The 22,960-nt window shown below is 34.9% G+C and overlaps 1 protein-coding gene across 14 annotated transcripts in view; it reads right to left on the reverse strand.

The window, feature by feature from the left end:
• Positions 1-8,665: 8,665 nt before the first annotated feature.
• LOC136852772 (anoctamin-8-like) overlaps positions 8,666-22,960 on the reverse strand; it is a 545,791-nt gene continuing 531,496 nt past the window's right edge. For 6 of the 14 annotated variants that reach the window (XM_067127678.1, XM_067127712.1, XM_067127720.1 and 3 more), the window contains 3 exons: positions 21,885-22,016; positions 21,429-21,598; positions 8,666-12,485 (listed from right to left, as the gene is read on the reverse strand). In XM_067127678.1, coding sequence (XP_066983779.1) covers positions 11,453-12,485; positions 21,429-21,598; positions 21,885-22,016 — 1,335 coding nt within the window. In that variant the 3' untranslated portion in view covers positions 8,666-11,452. Of the gene's footprint in view, positions 12,486-14,882; positions 14,977-21,428; positions 21,599-21,884; positions 22,017-22,960 lie in introns of all 14 variants that reach the window. The other 8 variants (XM_067127741.1, XM_067127725.1, XM_067127707.1 and 5 more) reach the window with 5 other exon arrangements.

Below are 22,960 nucleotides of genomic sequence, written 5' to 3' on the forward strand. Positions count from 1 at the left end.
AGAGGTATTGAGGCAAACTCAACAGAACTTATTGGCAGAGAGAACAGAACCTAATTAATTCCATTCTTTGTATTGGTAAGAACAAATTTCTCTCAATAAGATCATTTAAAGTCAGCATTAGCAGGCACAAAATAATCTGCTCCTCACTCAGATGATATTTCAAATGCAATAATTCAGCATGCTGCAGAAAATGTGTGTTCATGTTAAGCATCATAATTTGAAAATATATTGACAATACCATCCCATTCCACATGTCTGGTAAACATTGGAACTGTTATCCTTTGTTAAACCAGGAAAATACAGCTTGTTGATGGACAGCTATTGATCCATAGCTACCATATAATTTAGTTCCGTTTTAAAATCATGGAAAAGTTGGTAAGTTCTCTCCTTATGTGGTTCTGGTGTTTAACACTACCTTTCTGCCTAATGTGGCTTCTGAAACTTGTGGTCTACTGCAGATGTAGTAGTGTGCCTGGAATCCCTTTTTGTATGGCCTTACATCAAGGCAACATCATGCATGTTAGTGAATTTTTATAAAAATTTTTTTAAACGTTATCCATGAATTTATTTTCAAAACCACCACTACTTTCCTTCCTTCAGTGTCAGGCAAATCTGGAGATGTATTTATCCTTGCTGGGTGTGCCAGGTTGCCAGATCCTCCCAGTTGGCCAGTTTCATTCCGGCGATAATTTTGTTTCTGTGGCATACACTTTGCAATATTGACGTTACATGTATGTATTGTTCATGTTATTGTTATTGTTTTTGTTGAGTTTATAAATATTCTCGTATGCTTGTGTTACATGTTGTTGCTTCTTTTTGGTTCACAGAGTCAATCACAGAAATACTGTATTTTATATCGTAATATCTTTTGATTATATAAGAAAAAAACGGACTTGGATGTTGCTGCTGTTAATTTTGACATCCTCTTATGTTCTGAAAGTCGTTGTGTCTGATTTACAATATATTTCAGAACTGTCGATTCAAAGGTTTAAGAAGCTCATTTTACTCAGTTGCAATGCATTCCAAGGGCCTGTGAAATGGTTCTGCATATTAGAGAGGGTTTCTCTGCATCTCATAGGTCACTGAATGAGTGTGGATGTCATGAAACACAAGTGGTTAATGTCTGCAGAAAACCTTCATTTTTGCTAGCATTAAGAACCCAGGTTTGATTGAATATTTAAGGCTGCTTGCTTACAAAAATGGCAGCAGTTCAGGACGCTGACTCCAAGGCTTGTTTCATTTTTGTTGGCATTTACAATGCATATCACTGAATGGCTGAGCTTAGTTACTGCCATAGATAATCATGGTGTTGCTGCCCTAGAGTTTTCCAATTTCTGGTTGTGTGCAGTTAATAAATGAACCCACACGCCTCTTTGGTAACTCGTCTTGATCTTGTATTCACACATGTTAAAGGTATTTTATGTTGTTGAGTAAGTTTGCCAGTTGGTTCATCAGATCATTGTTTGATTAAGGTTAATGTGGAGATGGATTAGGTTGCTCCTGATCTTATCTTTTCAAGAAAGGTATACATAAAATCTCAGGCCAGTTGGGATGGCATTCACCATAATCTTATTGAAATCAGGTGGAGTGATATTTATAGAAATCCAAATGTTACTGATTGTTTAAATGATCACCTTAAGACTGTTATTGAGAGGAATATTCCTCTAAAATCCTTAAGTTTTTCTTAAAGATATGCCATGGTATAATGCTGCATTTAAGCTTGCTTACCATGAAAAACAAGCTTATCATTTATGAAGAAACAACAGATCAGATTTTTTGTGGCTAATTTTATTGAGTTTGGAAGTCAAGTTCAGGTGGTCTATGAGAAAGCTGAGAGGGTTTATAATGAAGGTGTGAAGGACATCTTGCCCCCACTAGTGATGACCTAAGTGGTGGTCTGCCCTCAAGTCATCACTCTTTGGAGTTGATTCATGTATGTCTCCCCTTGTGGGAACTGATGGAACTGCTGTATATTGCTTTAAACAGAAGGCAGAACTTTTGGCTCAAGTCTTTGTGAACAAACAGTTTGGTGAGTCCATGGTGTTGCTTCAGTCATGTTTTCCAGAGCCTATGTTTTGTTCTGTGGCCTTCAAGTTTAGAGATCAAAACTTTGCTTCTAGGTCTTAACTGTTATGGTGGCATAAACCCTAATGGTATCTCTCCTGTCTTAATTAAAAAGACTGCTGATTTCATTGCTCTTAAGATTACTGCTACTTTCAGAAGATTTGTTGGACTGGCAAGTTTTCCTTCTGTATGGAGCAAGGGAAACGTTGCTTAATTGCCCATGGGATTAAGTCCATCCTTATGCTCCTCTGAATATAGGCTGTTTTTGATTATCCCTGTTTTATATAAAGTTTTAAGAAGCTCTCTGAGCACCTTTGTTGTTCATTGTAGATTGCGATCGTTACAGTTTTGCACTTGTGATGATGCCAGAAACTTCACTTGTACATGAGGCTGGAGGCATGCATGGTCAGTCTATTTTAACAATGTAATTTTGGAACCATAGTGAAGGAAGATTATTGGGTTGCATGCTTTATTGATATTTTAAATGAATTTTTATTTGGCAGAACCAAAGGGTCTGATTGAAAGAATGTAATTTTGTTCAACTTGGACCTGCATTAAAATACATTGTGTCAAATTGAACTTGTCATATGCAATGTTGCTATCGAAAATATTGTTCCTTCTCTGCAACAATTTGTGATTGCAAAATCCTTGAATAACAGCTGCAATTCAAGTGGAGGTTTGAAAAGCTCAACCCTTCAGAAACTTTTAATAAGTCGTTCCAGAACACGCCATATCACATTTAAAATGGTTTGAAATATCAGTGACTCTTTTTAGGATTTTAAGTATTTTTTTAAAATTCACTTTTGAGCAAGGTCAGGCACTTGGTATCTTGCAGAAATGTTTTTGAATTTTTGTTCAAAATGATATCTAAATGTTTTAACGTTGACCTTGTTTGAGTATTTCCAGTTTTCTTCGTGCAGAATCTCAAACTTGTGTATATTTACTCCATCAGTCATGTTTGTTTTGCCAACTCTAAATGCTGACCTGCTAGGAGTTTTATCTTAGCTACACTAAAATGTGGAATAGTTTACTTAGCGCATTTGTTATTTCTAAATAATGCAAATTCATTCAAGAAATGCCTTGAAATCATGTGTATCAGTTTTACATTCCTCATATTTATTTTTATCAGGCTGGTTTCTCTGCAGGCTGGTTTCTTATTGCAGCCCTTGTGGGTTTACAGGCTGTTGACTCTGTTCGTGGGGGTTTTCAGCTGAAAATTTAAAAGAAAGAAAGAAAAAGAAACCATTGTGGTATACCTTGGCAAAGTATCATTAATAATAAAATCCGAGTGGATCTTGTTTGTCCCGCCCTGGTAGGGCGGGGGGATCAGGTAGGGAATCGGAAACCGGGGTAGTGGATCGAGACATGACACATCCACCCTCCTCCTGCAAACCTGTTTGTCTGCCCCGGGTGGGGATGTGTAGGCAGGAGATCAGGAGGGTAGGGGAGACATGACTGGCATTGCCGGGTTCCAGTGCAGTGTAGCGCGCCCCTTGAAGCTCATATACAAATAATTGCCTTACAAAGAGCAATTACTTTGCCATTTAGAGACCTATTCTCAGCTATTTGGATTTAAGTTTAGATGGTTTGGCAGATACTCATAGGATCTGTAAGTTTGGTTATTAGTAACAAGAAATGGTGAAAATTACCAAATCAACTCTTCCTGGTGTGCAGTCATATGCGAAAGAGCTGGCAGGCTGTCCTGTATTGTCAGACATATTTTCCCTTTATAATTGTTAACGGTTGCCAACCTCAACTATTTCATGATGACTGTTTAGTACCCTTGAATGTTGCACTTGCCTGTCATGTTGTAAACTTTCAGACGTGAAAAGTCTTTTCCTTGATGGAGAGGGTAGTTTCTATCCAATTCTTGAAGCAGATGTTGTTTACAGGGTTAAGTTAAATTTTTAATTTGTCTAGATAATGGGATTTTTAGCGTTGCATATTTTTTAGAAAGTTTATTACAAAATTATATAACTTTATATAGTATATGTATTTTAAATCAGTGCCCTTTAAAAGTATGTACTCTGATTTAAATGAACTTTAACTGTGACTTGGATAAAAGGAGTTTGGTTACCTTCTATACATGCAACTGAAAAGTCCCCTTAAGAATTTATTTGAAGATTCTGGGGAATGAAATTCCTGGTAAATTTATATTAATTGCTCAAAATAAGGAAACTTAGTTGCATGTGCTTTTAAATTACAGAGTCAGCATGTCATCTGCCATACTACCTAACACTACATCTGCATTCTTTGTAGAACTGCCTACTTACAATTCAAACTTTAAAACTGGCAACAACTCAGATAACAGAGAATTTGTCTTGTATTCAGATTCTAAAAGTTCCTTGGATTATACAACTTGATTTAATACCTTTCATCCTTTAATTCACAAGGTCCAAGAATGGCTTTATCCTCACAAGTCACTACAAGACCATTATTTTCTGTGGGGTCCCTGGCAACATTTGGGTCCTGGGAAATCAGAAAGCAGCATTGCACCACTTTCTAGTCCCTTGATGTGACATGAAGTGACATATTTTCATATATTTTAAGGAGGAAGCAGAAGATTGTCTCCCCCTCCCCTGGTCCAAAATACTGTCTATCTTTGTTTATCTTCCTTATAATCGGATACGTGGACAGATGTACTGTTAACAACACTCCAGATTGGACTTACTTTTCTAACCCACCAATTTGCCTTTAATCTTAGCTTTAATGGCAGAGATGTATGCGGAAAAGTTTTTTCTGGAAGTATTTAAAGATTTCTGTCTTAAACTGAAGCCGAGATGATAATAATTTCATACAAAATGCTAAAATAGTTTTTTTTGAAAATCATGAAGTAAGATGTGGGAGACTGGTATGCAGCCAAAAGCAGAAAAAAATTGCCCTTTCAGTTAGGAGAAATAGCAAGGATGCCCTTGAATCCACAAACAAAAGACTAATTGCTGTAACCAGTTTCGTCTGTAAACTAATGGAAAAGATGATTCTAGTTTAGTTTATACTTGGAATCAAAATGCTTAATTTTCTTTGTTCTATCTTAGTTCTTTAAAGAATTGATGTACTCCATATCTACTGCTTAGGTTATCCAACTTTCTGCAAGGTTCTCAAAGCATTGTCAAAAGCACTGGGGTATCTTTGATTTTAAGAAAAGTTAAGAAGTATACCTTAGTTTTACCAGACCACTGAGCTGATTAATAGCTCTCCTAGGGCTGGCCCCAAGGATTAGACTTATTTTACGTGGCTAAGAAACAGTTGGTTACTTAGCAACGGGACCTAAAAGGAATCAACCACATTATAGCGAGAAATGAATTTCTATCACCAGAAATAAATTCCTCTAACTCTTCATCAGGGCCGTGTTGAACTCCAGCCCATCGAGTGACGGTCAAAGCTCTATGATTTTAAGACAGCCTATAGTGGTAGTTGATGATATGACATAGTCCAACATGTATATGGTCTGGGTATTCATTTATTCTTTTTTAAGAGGCATATTCATTATTCATTAAATCTTACAATAATATTTTTATCCGATGGAGAGACTCCACAGAGAATTATCCTTGGTATTATGTGTTTTGCTGTAGTTATTAACATATGAAGTGCTCTCTCATTGTTGATGACTTGACAATCTACTGCACTAGTTATGGTATGACAGCCAGCAAACACTTGTAAGTCTATCATTGCTACCAATAAATGGGCTGATGAACATGGTTTAAATTTTCAACATCTAAGACTGCTCAGTTTACTAGATGTAGATGTAATAAAGTATGTAGGACTGTCCACAAACTTTGAAAGGTAGTATTTTATCTTATGAACATGAAATGAAATTGGTATGCGTGATATTTCATTCTAAGCTCACATGTCTAGTCATGCTGATGACAATAAATTTAAGGTTAAGAAATCATTAAATATTTTAAAAGTTGTGTCTGGTCTTGCTTGGAAGCAGATGGAAGTCATTATTAAGGTTGTCTGATTCACTATGTAGGACCCAGTTTGATTAAGACTGTCAAATATACTCTTCTGCATGCAATTACAGAACTCGATGTTGTACATATGGGTCTTATAGTATGTTCTGGTGCATTTAGGACTTCGCCTGTTGAAAGAATTTGTGTTGGTTTAATGAATTACCATTTGACTTGTGAATAAAGGAATTGGGTCTGTGGCGTTACGTTAGAGTTATGTCTGCCCCAGTTTTGGATATGGTGTAATCTGTAAGAATCTAATTAATATATAACTAATTTTCTTGATTGTGCCTATGTATTTACTGCATTAGTTAAGGCTCTGGAAAATTCTTTTTCATATACTGTGACCCAACGAGTTCATTGAGCTCCTTGAAAATTTTGAATAGTTTTCACCATTTAGTTCAATAAGGTCAAGAGTGACTTCTTACATTTCTTGTGAGTACAAAACTGTTAATTTCTGCTGAGTTCCCTCTTAATGTGGGAATTCGTGGTTATTTGTTAGCAGACAGGAAAGTAAAGAAACTCCTTTAAATGGTGACTATGCTTTAAAAAAATGTTCCCCATTCATCAGAGTTGGGAACACTGAAAAGATTAGTTTACTTGTACATGTTATGGAAGTGGCAAGAGAGTAGCTGTCCCCCCCCTCCCTGCCAGCAATAAGAAAGACAAAAGCATAAGGGATAATATTAGCCCTGACCAGCAGGTTTAAATAGCAACCAGAAGGTCGTTTTTCTCTCAGTTGATGATCAGTACAGCTGCCTCACTCATAAATGTATTTTAGATGGTAGCAGTGCACCAATGTTCTCACTGTGACAGTTTATTGTTGGTTAAGCACATTTTGTTGCGCTACTTCAGATTTCTGAGCAGCAGGGGAAAATATGACCACCGCCTGAAATCTCTGGCTGAGATTTTGGGTGAAGTTGCTTTATTTGAACTTCTATTGGTCATTTTAAAACATACCATTTATTGCAATGTATTTATATTTTCGAACGCATGTGAATAATATGTATAATTTTATTTATTAGTATGTGCTGGGCTTTTTGAGTTATTAATAATTGCCATTTTATTATTCATACCTACATTGCCATGACGGCGCTGAATGGCCACCCTGGCCCCTGAACCGGCCTATATGGCTGAAATTACCTACACTCATTCCGGATTCATATTTTGAAGACTAGTGTACAGCACACCTGAGATATCTGCTGTGAATTCTTATTCCCCTTTTACTTTCCTGTATATACTTGTAAAACTTCAGAGTTGTAATTCTTCAGAAAAGAGTGCCATTTTTACTCTTATTTACAATTATATTTGTTTTCTTATTACTTTGTTAGAATAGCTCTAATTTGTCAGTGTTGTCTTGACAAAAGTAAATCTCTTAATATTCCTTATAAAAAAGGGAAATTCGTTTGCATCCAATCTTCAAGAATCAGCTGATAGTTTCGAAGCTCCACAAACTGCCCTGTATTCATTCTTTATTTGATTCTGTTATTTTTTTATGCTTTTTTTTTTGCAAAACCCTGGCTTTTTGTCTTTTTTGAAAAAGGTAAGACACAATAAAGTAATAAAGTCTCTCTATCACTGTTTGAGCCGGACATTATGGGACTTATGATCAGATTACTTGGCTGTGTATTTTTGCCACACAGAAAATCAGATAGACAAGTAAAATTAAATTTAAAATATTTAAACATGCCAAGGTCAAGAGATGCAGCCCTTTGCAGATTAAGACTTGGTTACACCTAATAACCTTTTTTTTTTGAGTGAACAGGGCCTTGAACCCTGTTTACTCAAAAAAGTGGCTTCACAGACAGTTAAACATTATTGATTGGATGTCCAAGTATAGATTTTGTTGACCAGTACCTTGGTGGGAAGTAAATTTTCTTAATTTTTGTAAAGACAGTAATGTTGTGAATAAGAGTTAGCGTTCAGTGTTCTTGCAGTCATTTGCGACAATTCTTTTACTTTTTTTTTATTTCTATTTTATCGTGTTTGCTTGCTTTTACTCATCGCACATTACAGTGATTAAATTTAGACGACAAAAATCAAGTAATTAATCAGTTAGTAATTCCATTAATTAATCTTTACCTCTTCCTTTTGCGTATGTACAATTTTGGGCCCAGTTCTATTGGTTCCAAGAGGAAAGAACCTCCTCTTAATTCAGGCCATGTCACCCTCGGTTCAATGACTTCTAAATCAAAATACTACTTTAGCTTCTGTTTTCATGACTGTATGGCTTGACTTTTCCTCCTTCAGAAGGCAGGCCTGTGCTTCAGTGTGTGTTAGGTTCCACCTCTCTTCCTTCTTTTTCTTTTCCACGTCTTGCTTGCTTCTTCCATTATGCTTTTTGCTTAAAAAAGTAATGGTTTCCTTGATAACTTTACATATTGAATAAATTTGGTATACCTTTAACCTCCTATAGTTTGAGATAAATATGCTCACCAGACCACGGGGTTAGATTGTTAACTTTCAAAACAGTTAGCTGAAAGGTCTGTTACGTTAACTAAAGGTGAAATGATGTAGTTTGCAACACCTTTGTGATGTCAGCATACCGTAGCTTTGAATGAAATGCGCCTTTTATTTAATTAAACATATTATTATTCGCTCTCACGTTGAGTACTCAGGCATTTAGAAATGAGGAGTAATCAAAACAACTGTTCTGTTTTTATTGCTGTTTTTTTTTTATTTTTTGTCAACAGTTATATATGCGTATATATATGTATACATATAAATGTGCATATATTTGTGGATATATACTGCATATATATGTAAATTCAGTACATACTTTTATATATATACTGTTTATATATATGCATACACAGACTTTTGCATGTATACACAAACATAAACAAATGCATATATATTTTTATATGTAATGCATATATATAGATCCCTTTACATCATAAGCAATCATATATAGGGTAAATTCTTACCAAGTGATTCGTATTTCTTTCAAAATAAAGAGTATAAACGGAGGTAATACCCTAAGAATCCTCCCTTTCATTGTGATCATTTTCAAATGAAACTCTAAAATATACAATTTTCTTGATTTTTTGTACATAATTGTATTCCGTTTTTTGTTTGTTATTTAACCATAAATGTTCATATTATAAATATCATTTATTGTAATCCATAAAAAGTTGAAAGTAAAAATATTGAAGGTAAGAATGAGATGAAAACTAGACCATCCCGAATTTCCTACAATTGCCTTTTTTTTAGCTTTTCTTTTTTCCTGTTTTTGAGAGTATAAGGTAGATTTAAGTTGTCTACCGTGAACGTGCATTAATTGGTACCATTCGATTCACTGTGTCAGATAAGTGGTTACAGCCAGAGTAGTAAGAGTCATTTAAAACAATAATTGCTTGGTTCACAAGTGGCGTAATATATTAAAAACCCTTTAAACATTCTTGATTTAACATTTACAAAAGATAGCTTTCACTCTCTACCTTCGTACACTACTCAACAAATAAATTGGCTTACAATAAGTACTCTAATGTATATGGAATATGCACACAAAATTACAAAGGAAGTGAAAAAAAATTTCCATAGGTAAGTATCACATTTTAACAAAAATTAGTAAAATATTGAGGAGCTGATAATTATGATAAGAGTCATATCAACTGTGCTAGAGAATAAACTGATTGAGTATGAGGTAATTGTAAACAGGATAATTGACAAAAGGAGTATACACAGAGAGAGGATTAAGTTTATAACATTTACCTATTTTCCTATTTTACCAGTCATAATACAGTTTTAACGAGGATAAGTTGAAGCTTACTCAGAAAAGCTAGGTACCTTTTCAACTGTACATGATATACACTCTTCTGACAGAGAAGGATTTTACTCCTTTGTCAGTATATCAGTTTTTTTTTTTACATTGTTCTCTTGCCTTCATTTCTGCAGGCAAATGTTTTTTGTATTTGAGTGGTGTAAATTTCCTATGAATTAAGCCATAGCCTGAGCCATAAGTTAGTTTAACAAATCCATCATCCAGTTTTACGTTAGTGAGTATATCCACAGGCATTTCAGTTTGATTTGGTTTTCTGCAGTGGTTTACTCTTTTTTACCTTGACTTATTCAAACCTAACATAACTGAAAGTTGTTGCTGTTCTGTCTCGTAAGACTTTAGGCTGTGATGTTGAACATTGTAAAAAGGTGGACCCTTAGCACGTGATTCTTTGTCATATCCTTAACTCACATGGCACAGTGACACAAACAGTATCATATAATTGGACGTTTTTGAAATTACAGTTAAAAGAGTTGAGTCCTTAGCAGCTTGAACTGTCCTACTGACTGTTAAGGTAACTACATTTGCCAAGCAGACAGAGATCGGGATTTTGCTCAGCCAAGCATGCTTTGATGATTTTAGCCTGATGAACCAAGTGAGTCCCTGTTTGGAGACTGATCTCCAGTTAGGGTTATATAGCTAAGTGATGCAGATATAATTATCAGTAAGGCAACACAAGTGTCTCAGACACAACTACAAGCCTTCGCAATGAAGAATGAGAAGAGTGAACTGCGCAGAAATGGCGGAAATCAGGTGGATATAGTTGTCACACATTAGGTGCCCAATTCCAGATCACAGAGTGAGACTAGAAGCCATAGCAAGTCAAGTTTCTGGTACTTGAAAGAAGGTAGAACAGTGTCAAGGGTAATCTCCACTAAGGTGAGCCTATACTAATATTTCAACAAATGGGCTTGCTTCTCCTTCCCAAGCTGATTAATTAAGGAAATTAGGCTCTAAGAATTAAAGTTCTTGAAAGTGTTTGTTTATTCATTGGTTTATCTTGCAGAGATCGACGAGCATATATTATTATTACCATTATGCACATACATGCCCTGAGTCTCTCATGTATATATGTATATATATAAATCCTTTCATCATCATCATCACACACACACACACATACACATGCTTTCAACTAAAGTCCAACACAGGTGCACAGTCACGCCATCAAAATCACAACTACCAGAACTTGAATGAAGTAGAAAGCATTAGATTTAAAGGTAGATTAGAATACAACCACATAGATACATGTGCACATTAGTGTGCATCAATGTGATCACTATACTAATTTGATGTGTGATGTGCACATGACTTCAGCGGCCACACATATCTTAAGCGCATACGCACAAGCAACCAAACACAAGCGTAGTTCATTTTAAAAGGCTTTTTATTACACATATAACAATATAATTCCGCCGCACCTATTTTTCTCTCTAGGACTTAGATATGACATAACAATTAATCATGCATAATGTATCGACTGTGCACGATATGTAATTGCACTAACCATATTGTCCAAACCAAAAAGGTTTCACTAGAATCCTACATTCCAAATTCAGGAAAAAAAAAACAGCTTTGTCCAGATACACTTATGCTAAAACCACCTATCACAAAGCCTAGAGCTATATGTTAGGATGATTGATAACCAAGAGAATCACTATTCAGTGTAGACATTATAACTGGAGAGAGAAGGTTGCATTTGAATATCATCTATGGCTACTAATTTTTCCAGTGGTACCAGTGCCAGCTCTCCTTGAGGTTCTATGGTGGTAGGAAGTGCTGCATAATCATCACGAATAATCTTCTTTCTCTTCTCTGGTTTATCTGGCTTACCGGTACGTTTAAAGACATAGGATAAACTCTGGGCTCGTTTGAGGAATTTCATTGGAGGTTTCTTCCTCTGAAGACCTGGAAGTTTTGCATCTTCTTTAGCAGGTGAAGGAGTTGCTTCCACTGGAGTCATTGGTGTTGTAGGTTCCTTACGATCCTCACTAGATGGAGTAGGTGTTCGACTGTTGTTCATACTGTTGTCTGGTGTAGCTTCTCCTTCCTCACTTATGTGTCCTTTGGAATCATCTGAATACCTCAGGACACTTGATGGGTTTGATACACATTCTGCAGAGCGTGCTGTTAATTGGTTATAACCATATTCCGGCTTCTCTAGTAGTCTTGATCTAACTTTTACCTGTCCTGTAATCCTTTCATTGTCAGGAGAGAATCTGAAAAGTCTGTTTTTATTGTCAAGAGAAGCTGGGGCTGAAAGTAAGGGTAAACTGTCGAAAGGCTTAGCTATCAGGTCCTCCTCTGAATCATTTGATTCAGCACTCTCTTGATTCATGATCCTGTTGATTCTGGCAGTGCGATGTCGCACTCTCTCACAAGCAGAAATGCTCCTTCCCAGCTTCACAATGGGGCGGGCTTTTGCTCCCTCAAAGCTCTCGACTTCGCGGTACTTCATTTCAGTTTCCCTCTTCTCATCCAAGTCGACTCCTGATCTTGCCTCACTGGAACTCTCTGTTTGCATGACTCGGGCTTCGTTTTCAACGTCTATCGACGACAGAACTTCATCTTCATCAATGGTTTCTGCTGGAGAAGCCTTTGAAGATCTCCTTCTGCAATACATAATGTCCGTCTGGGCACTTCGGTCCACATATTCTGTTGACGTTAATGAATGCCCAAACAAGTACCTGCTGGAGTTAAGATAGAGGTAGATTAAACCTGCCAAATCTTAATCCACTCAAGAATCAGAAAGGAAGTACCCAAGAGCAGTAGAAGCCTGCAGGGCATGCAGAAAAATTTTGACGGAAATTAAAACAAAAAAATTATTGATCCTGTCTGAAGCATATTTATATCCTATATAAGAGGTGCATAATGTTAGGAGTTACAGAAATAGCATTCACTTTTGCTCAAAGACTTTATAACCTCGATTTGTATATGATTTTATGAGAACCATGTACTGTATGTTGTGGGAGTAATTACCAAAAAACAAAATAGTTGAACTGTCAGTGATTATTAGTACTTTCTTTGATTATTTTAACCCACGATATCTGTAAAAAGAAATATTTACTGATGACATTTCCAACAAATATATACAAATTTACATAAAGGTTAGTTTTAATTCTGCTACTATACTATACAACATAGCAGTAGCCACTTCCAAAATTGCTATTAATTCCAATATGTTAGTAAGTTAGAGACTACATAGAAGATAATAGTAGATAACAAGATGGTGAGGCATTCAGGTTTTAAGTAGTCTAATGGTGTAATCTGAATAGGTTGGTTAGTCATGTTTATTACTTTTAATCATGATTTTTCGTATAGAATGACAAAACTAGGCAAATAAAAAAAAAAATGTTTATTGACTTTAGAGACTGACGATTTCTACATGAAAGTTAGTCCTTGGAATTATTCCCAGATATGACATACCTTTCATAGTTGAATACTTTATGATTGTCCTTGTACACTAATTATGTTACATAAAGCTATTTTGAACATATCCATATGGTTGTGTGTGACATTCTACTTTTGAGTGGTAGCAAAGAAAAACATACTTGAGAATTATAACCATTCAATTGAATTGTTATTATTTATTGCCAGATTTATGAAACAGAAATCCTCATGTTCACAAATCGGTTTGATCAATCAATTTTCCCATACGGGAATGGGTGTTCTGCATTTCTTAAATTTTAAATTTTTCTCTCTTTCAGTTTTCTTGCATCATTACTGCAGAGTTTGACTATGTTGCCTGTTTTTCGATTTCCTTAGTTTTAGTAGTTATTCTAAGGAAATCACTATACTTTAACTTCAAATGTTCACTACTGTATGTGAGTTGATGTTAAGATTGTTTCATTAGTTTAGAGTTGCAGTACCTTTGACCATCCTTTTCACAGTTTGCCGCATTTTAAGCATTAATGATTACCAGGCTTAGTGCAATATATGATTTTTGTTTCAAGTGCATCACAATATCATTTGCAAGACATGTAATTAAATTTTTTATTGCTCAGTGTTTCTTTTACGCTGATGAAACCAAGGTGCAATTTGTGAATTGGTGCCAAGAATTCTCATTCATGTGTATATTACAGGAATATTCATAAGTAGACTATCTAAAATCTGAAGCAACCCAAGATGGGATTAGTTTTGTTTAAGAATAGGATGTTGTGATTTTTAGATTGTTCTGGTTGTCAAATGAATTAATAACTGTAAAGAGATAGATACTTTTATGGGTGATGATTTACATCACAGTTTTACTACGTAGAACATAAGAGCATGATTTGTGTGAACAGTTAAGAATTTAAGAGTGTTAACTCATAAAATTCAGCAAATGTAGTCGGTTAATTTTAATGTCAGTTTGGCATGGTAACGTTGTTTGTTAGTAAGTCATGCATATCGTTTAGTCAGAAGGTTACTACCACTAGGTAAAGAAGACAGCAAGGTAGAACTGTGAAATAAGTAAAAGTAATATAATTCAGTCTCTATCTAACATAGGGCCTTTCCATCATTCTGCCGCATATTATGTCCATTACTGAAAGATCCAGAGATTTGAAGAATTGTTGGTGTGCAGCTTTGTTAGATTTTACTGTGAAAATAAAGAGATATTAAATTGCAATCAAAGTCATTCCATGGTTAGTGTAAAAGTAAAAGAGGAAAAAATTTTGGTCATTAGAAAAGTACCACAATAAATCCTCCTACCCACAAACATTAGTGAAGATACCTGGAAGCCAGTTTGAAAGCATATCCCTTAGGGAGAAATAACCTCTGGTTATAGGAGCAGGAGTTTAGGATGTTTGATTACCACTTTCCTCCTGAGACAATATCAAATAACATGGCGTTCAAATATATCTTGCTTGGTAGATACCTTGTCTTCACAGAATGAGTCATCTTAATTATACAGCATTTTTGTAAGGGCTTGGATACAAAATTTTCATATTAATAAGCTACAGTAAGAGAGGAAATAGTTATCCTTCACATTAGCCACAGGTCTGACCAGAGGCTGTTGTCTTCCTTTGGAAATGCCCCTTAAGAAGGAGAGCAAGCACACCCATCACACATGTTAGGCTTTTTCTTGTTCGAGTATTTATTTGACTTACTTACTTCCACCCACCAGAGTACACAACATGGAATGCTTTCTTCACAATTTAGTTCCCTTGAGGCTCATTTACCGTGCAAGGGACGGCTAGGTTCCTGTATAAACAAAAATAGTATTAACTTCCCAGAACTGAAAGTCACATTTTCATATCAGGTTGACTTTATATTGTGTCACGGAGACGCCATTATTAAGTAAAAATATTTATTTCAGATGCTCTTTAATGGTTAAAAACTGAATGCACGTACACTGTATTACTGAAAATTTTACTTTGCTATTGATGTTTTACAAAATTAACCCTTACTTTTTTAAAGTAAAATCTGATATATGATAAACTGAATGTTACCAGTTAGATGTAGATAGGTAATAATGTATTCTCTAGATGATTTTTAGTTTTCTGTAAAAGAAAATTATTGTGCCTGCTTTGTCTGTCCACCCGCACTTTATTCTGTCTGCACTTTTTCTTTTTGCCCTCAGATCTTAAAATCTGCTGAGGCTAGAGGGCTGCAAATTTGTATGTTGATCATCCACCCTCCAATCATCAATATAGCCAATTGCAGCACTCTAGCCTCAATAGTTTTTATTTTATTCGAGGTTAAACTTTAGTAATAATCGTGCTTCTGACAACGATATAGGATAGGCCACCACCGGGCCGTGGTTAAATTTCATGGGCCTCGGCTCATACAGCATTATACCGAGACCACCGAAAGATAGATCCATTTTCGGTGGCCTTGATTATACGCTGTAGCGGTTCACGGAAAACTCGATTGCGCCTAAGAAACTTCGGCGCATTTTTACTTGTCATTATTGCAGATGCGGCATGATAATGAAAGTATCAGTTGTGGATTTAGAGAATTATGTTTAAATGATTAAATTTGTCTTTAATTGAAGAAAATTGACGATTTTTTTTTTTTTTTTTTTTTTTTTTTTTTTTGTCTCGGTTGCTGAGCGAGTTCCTGGGTACGAGTGTTATTTTGACTAGTTTTCAACCTAGGAATTTTTGGGGTGATAAATTTTTTGGATATCTTCAGTTCAGTTGATTTTAGGCGGTTGCCAAATTGCAAAAATAATTATTATCAGTAACCGTAAACTCAGTTTTTATATTTTTTATGATAGGTTAACGCCGTCAATATTGTGGGATAGAAATATTTAGATAATCATTTCTAACAACTGCCAAATTTGTTATGCCTTTAAGGCCAGTTTTCAAGTTGTTTTACCTATATGTCTTGCTTGTGAAGCGATTCCACTTTAGAAAATCATTGGTCAACAGCTGTTGTTGTCGTTCATAAAACTACTCTGAACCTACAGTTTTTTATGCCGAGATCATTTTCAAGATCCATAACTTACTTAACTGTGATTTTTAAATTCCTAAGGTTTTCCTGGCATTTAATTATTTAAGGATTTTATCCATGGATTTATTGAGAGTATTGAATACTAATTATCAAATCAGGATTATCTAGACATTTGCTAAATAGTAGTTAAACAACAATCATGAAAGAATATGTTCGTGTTTACTTTTTTTCATGAACCTTCCAACGTTGCTTCATTATTTCCATATGAATACAATCCAAATAGAAACAGTAGTCCGTAATTGAAACCTTTCGTAGAAATTGTATCAATTGAAAACCCAAAGGCTATTTCCTGCAGCTCTAAGTTTACACACCTCACAAGGGATGGGCTTGAATGAATAACTTGATGGCTCCTCCTCTCTGTAATACTCTGGCTGGTATACTAGTAAATGTCTTAGATAATGCTGCTTTGGCTTTAATCTATACTTAATAAGACAAGTCTTGATATAGCCAGTTTATTGCAGGGAGATGAAACCCAGTCCATTCATAGACACAAGCTAAAGCCTATATTCTTAATACAGAACAATGTGAGAAAGCAAATCTATTTAGGTACAAAATCTTTTTTGGTATACATTTCTGAATGTATGAAAAGTAAACAAAAATATATGCAGTTCGTAAATTTCACATTTCTTTTCATTTAAGAATTTAAGTCATTTACCAGAATCATGTCCCCTTGTAGATTTGCAGAAAATACAGTAACTAATAGTGATATCCTAGATGAAATAGGGCACCTGAAGCTATGTAAAAGCTTTTATAAACAGCAAAATATAGATGATTAAAGGTAATATAATAAAAATCATTTATAATACTGCTTGGAGTCTAATACTAACTCAAAATCGGTTTCTAAAGTTAGAGTCCCCCCAAGATTGTCCTGTAGGGTCATGTTTATATTCTTTTCCAAAAAATGATAAAACTTGTAAAAATTGCTAAAACATTACAGGGTTGCAGAACGTGATAGCTATCTGCATTGGCATACTGTACATCCATTCCCATTTTGCATCTAATTGTGCATCATGCTTAAATTCAACAAATTATTATGCTAAAATCATACCGCTAATGTACTGAGCTAGTTGTCTTATGATAGCATTTCATGTAACTAAGGCAGTAATTGTCAAAACTATTTGCTGTGCATATTGGCTTGGCAGTACAAATAAGAAATAGATACAGCAGTGACTTCATGATTGCATTTTTATAATGAGCTCTGGAATGAGGTTTTTGGGTAACAAAGTCTAAAGGACACCGTATATTTGATTTCTTTGGAACTGTTAAAAGACGGTTCTTGTTTTGCTTCAGTCCAGGAAATTATGCCAGGCACAACTACTGTATCGTCGCCTCAGTGGTTTTAATTTCTCTAGAATAGGAGAGGAATGTAGACAGAAAAGCCTAATGATGAAAGACGGATAAAGCTTACGTACGTAAAGCCGTCTAGTGAGTTGTGGCTGTTAAGAGAAAAAAAACTGAGAGAACAATGAATGCAAGATTAAAAGAACACGAGAGAATGGTTGGTATATAGTGCAACAAGAGTTTTCTGACTCAGATTAAAGCAGAGAAAATATTCACAGATTATAAGCATCAGGATAAAGACATGTTAACTTTCAGGTAAATATTCCCCCTTTTTTTAAAACACACCAGAAATGATAGGACGGCGAGAATTGATTGCAACGAATAGTGTTAAATATTCAAAATGAATATTAATCTATCTCTGAGGACACACTAGTCTTTGTCCTTGTGAAGAAAGGAAACGATAAAATATATGAACTATTATATAACGTTTTTAGCCGTTGCACAACTAATTGATAAATCAAGAATTACCTGGTTTACAGCGATACCGAGGTCGCTAAATCAAAGATTTTCTAAGAAGAAATGGCATAAATTCATTGAAATGGGAGCAACACTGAACGTGAAAAGAAATTCGATAGAATAAAATCAAACTCAGTAATGTATAACAGCAGAGATAAGGAAGTGCACTTCAGTTTAAGAAACAAACGGCAGGGGGTAAAATAAAACTGTTGCAATATGTGTAATATCTTTAGTCAAGGATGGAGGCTAATAAGTAGAAGGTAACAAAAGAATACTGTTAGTATGCTCTGTACAGCATTAGGTTTTTGGGAAAAAGAAAGAAGTAAATGTAATTTAACAGTAGTGCGATTCAAAATGTTTCAGACTGAGGTAGTAAATGTTCAGTCAGTTTATAGATACATCACTTACAAGGACATTTAGAGGTTCAGAGTGAAGATCAGATGGAGGGGAAGGCAGAATGCAAGGTATATGGAATCGAATAAGATGTCGGGGTTGATTTTGTTGTTACGTAAAATAGCTTGGTATAGGCAAGAGCTCCAGAAAGTTTTAGATTGACCTTATAGATGAAGATGGGATCAGTCGCTTAACGAGGTGGTGATAGAGAAAACGTGTTATATATACTTCTTTGGACGTGCAACATGTAAAACTTATTTGGTTAAGTGTACCTCCACCACCATACGTTATTATATTATTGACTGATATTGACCTACTTGACTATTTTGATAACTGAAACTACATAAAGTAAACAATTTACATATGTCACAGCCTTATATTTATAATTTATTCTACTGACATCGGGTATATGGGAATGCATGCACCAATTAACAAAAATAAAATGTTGTAGATTACTTATGGTGCTTGCAAAATATTGTTAGTGAAAAAAATAGCCTTTTCATTCTAAGGTATGGGCTCATTTGGAGAGTTACCTTTTTTTTTTTTTTAGACCTTTGCAGAGTAAATCACTAAGCAATCAAGTAGAAGTAATTCTACTGCATTATGTCTGTTAAAAGAAAGTAATGAGATGCGTTGGCGGGACTGAAATGTAAATGCAAAGTATTCAGTGTTATTTGCTGAAGCAAAACCCGTTTTTCCCAGGCTACTTTAGACTTTAAAGAGAACAAGTAAGCTGAGGAGGTTTAAGTAGGAAATTATGTACCGTTAAGTCTTACTATCTATTTCTTTACTTGCCAATTTACAGCAAAACATAAATTTACAGTTCATAAGCCCCATCCCTATAAAAATCAACAGAAAATAATAACTACATAAATGCAGTTTTGAAGCATGCTGCTTTATGATCTTGGTGAGAGTAATGAAAAACAGCTTTTAAATAAAGTTCATTATTATTTAGATCACTTGCAAATACTTTTCGCAATGAGCTTTTCACTCTTTGCACGCTCTGTTGCACGCACTGAAAATTCTTGAGTGATCTCCGAGCATTCATAGAGGAAAATTCAATGTATTTTAAGATAAACATCATCATGAAAATTGACTTCTGCCTGTGGCTTTACAATTTCTCTTCAACAAGATCAGTGCGGCAGTTCCGTGATGCATGTCATTTTTTTGTGAACTGCATTGCTATAAAGCCGTTGCGACAACTACTAACGCTGTCTTGCTGTCCTACTGCTGCTTGCGCCTGCTCTGTGTCAGTGTGAAATCTTGCAGTGTTTTTGGTTTACGTTCCAGGGAGAAAGCTTTTACTCTTGATCTCAAGGGTAATCCAGATGGTACCAGTTTGGGCATTATTGAGAATCTGATATACCGTAAAGAAAGAAACTTATTTCGATATGAATTAATGTTTGTGAAAACATTTCATTGTAGAATAGCTACCGCTGTTTTTTTTTTTTTTTTTTTTTTTTTTTTTTTTTTTTTTACCATATTACCTGTTTTCTAATGGCGTTCTCCTACATTTCAGGCTAGTCTAGACATTTTGTTTATTTCTTTAATTGTGGACATCAGTTCCATCGGTACCCGGGGTATTTTTGTTTATGCACAGCCCATTGAAGGGTGCCACCCTAACAAATTTCATAATTTAGATCAATCACCCATTAAATAGGTTCGTGTTATTAGTCCCATATCAAGCTTAATCTCTGTCCTTTTCATAAAGTAACGTCGTTAGGTAGCTTAATGTCAAATTAAGAGTTTGAAAATATATAATATTAAATTGTGCACTAGTGATTCAATGAATATATTACACGGTACAGCGTTTTGGTTTTCTTCTAAAGCTCTCTAGTTGAAAATGGAACTACACAGTGTATTCTGTCTGTCATTGTTTTCAGATCTTTCTGAGGTAATGGATCCTACCGTTTTTGTGTGTTTATGTCTATGTTATCTTAATATAATTATCTTATGTATTACATAAACAGAATTCACACCAAAGGAGAATTATTTTATGAATACCCTTATGCTTTTCGCCTAAGGTGGTTTGGTTGCATGTATTTCTATGACTGCTTGTGTTATGACAGTACTCGAAAGATTGGGAACATCATTCAGAAACCTGTAAATGGTATAACAGTATTTCGAAGTCATTTTGGTATGGAGAAGTGTTTTTCAGTATTTGGTGTTTCACACCAGAATTTCATTGTATTTTACGTATGAAATAACAGAATTGCAATATATGAATATGGACTGACTGTTTTATACGAGTTTGTGTATATAATATTTCAAAGAATTTAGGGATATTTTGATTGAGGCAGTACCCTTTCAGAGTTCGTTGGATGTAATGCTGCTATGTGTCGGTGATGAACCAGCTTATATATATATATATATATATATATATATATATATATATATATATATATATATATATATATATATATATATATATATATATATATATATGTGTGTGTGTGTGTGTGTGTATATATAAATGAAGTCTTTTTTTTGTAATATTACGGCGCATGAAGAATGACTCGACCTTCCCATTTCTTGAGACTCTCAGTAACACAAGCTAGACATCCGCTGTAATTTTGGTAAATAGCAGTCAAGGATTGTTTTTAATTATTTACTTGATATGCTTATCCTGACGTTGATGCAATGCTATTTTTTCTTGAATTTACCCCCATCTCTGTCTGATGTTCTCTTTTTATTAATTTTTCCTTTTGTGATTCCTGTTTTGTATTTCGTTGTGTTATGTACAGCATTTGATGTTTTTCTGCAAAGCTAAATTTTCATATTGTTTTATGAAAAATAATTCCACTTTTTCTACTTTAACATTGCCATACAACAATTGACCCACGCATTTAATTTTTTCCATTATCTTTACAAAATGAGTCTGGCCGTGTTTTTTTTATTTCTAACTTGATATCCTACCTTTTCAGAACCTCTTTCTATTCATTTCATACCTGCTTTCCCGTGAGTTTCCATCCTACCTGTGTGGTTTGACCTCTGCACTTCTCTCTTACCTTGGCGACGGAGGTTGGGAATCTTCACGTGTTGGGGGCGAATTTGAAGAAGAAAGCCTTCTCAGTGCCTCCCTTCTCTGGAATTCTACTTTCGCCATCTCTGTCGCGACCCAGTCAGGAATGTCTGGAATGGCGTAGCTGATTCCATACTTAAGGGCGATCATAGCGTGCTGTTAGAGGGAGTAATAAAAAAGGAGGAGTACACCTATGAAATGTGAATAAATGTAATTCATAGCATGAATGAAGAAACATGCAGTCTTTCTGCTGCATCAGTGGTTAATATGAATTGATTGCTGGGGAAAGTTAAACTCATCATATTTCTTTCATCATATACTGACCTGAGAGATAGTGTTGAGATAGTATGCTGGTCATATTGAGGTTTAAAGAAACTTTAATTTAGTGAGTAAATCTGTGTGCGACCAAACTTTTTCAGTCATTCATGATTCATATACTAACCTCAAGGACAATGATAAGCAAGATAGTATGGACTGTCGACATCTCAGGGAACATTCTATGTACCTGACCAGATAATCCGATCAGCATACAGTTGACCATGATTCCTAGCACGCCCATTAGTTCCATGGCATCCTGGAAAAATGAAGGCAACATGTAAAGGAATGAAATTGTTTTTTTATTCTATTGTGTTTCTATTAGATTTTAGTATTGTATGCTGCTTGGCGGGAAAATAAGGTCAGTTTTTTAACATTAGTATAGCTTTATTCATGTTACACACAGGACTAACATTTGGATTTCGTGTCTTTTGCAGCCCGTGGTTCTCAGATAACCTAAATATCTCTCTGACGTCACATACTGAGCCCTTTTGTTCATGTCAGTAAAGGTACATGAAGATCGACTCAAATCAATACGCTGTTTGAAGCAAGCAGAACTTGCATATATAATGTTGTATAGTGTTGTATTTTGACAGGTTAAAAATTACCATATCAGAAATTAACACATAACACGAATAAATAGAGAAATTGTAGAAGACTACTATTAGCTTAATTTATTCTTCTGTTATTTTAAGGCAGGCTAAGCAGTTTTATTACACGCTACTATTTTAACATACCCTAACTATTAAGGCAAGATTTAAGTTAGTGCGGCATACGAAAACTTTAGCTGGCAGAATAGAAGAAATGTAAATTTGCAATCGATGGTGTAATATTTTGGTGTAATTTGACGCCATGCACTGTATTAATGTAAAGTATCTTTTTTTTATTATTTTGAATATTTTTGTACAAAATGAATTTACAAACTGTAAATACGTAGATATTGCATTGAACCTTGAAATGTGCAACGTTAGGCTCAAGTGAATAGTCTGTCAGGAATTGTACGATTTTGACGATGTAGTGTTAAAGGTCTGTTACAAGTCCATCTGCTTGTAGATGTTTTCTATAGAAGATTAATTCTTTTTTGTGTATATACCGAAATTTATAGTAAGATACATATTTTGTAATTTGTAGATATAATTGTTAAGTATTTTTGACTAAGAGTAGTTAAAAATTCAGTTATACAGTAGGGTTTGTGAACATAAC

This window comes from Macrobrachium rosenbergii, chromosome 3 (assembly GCF_040412425.1).
Source record: "Macrobrachium rosenbergii isolate ZJJX-2024 chromosome 3, ASM4041242v1, whole genome shotgun sequence".
In the NCBI taxonomy this organism is placed as follows: domain Eukaryota; kingdom Metazoa; phylum Arthropoda; class Malacostraca; order Decapoda; family Palaemonidae; genus Macrobrachium; species Macrobrachium rosenbergii.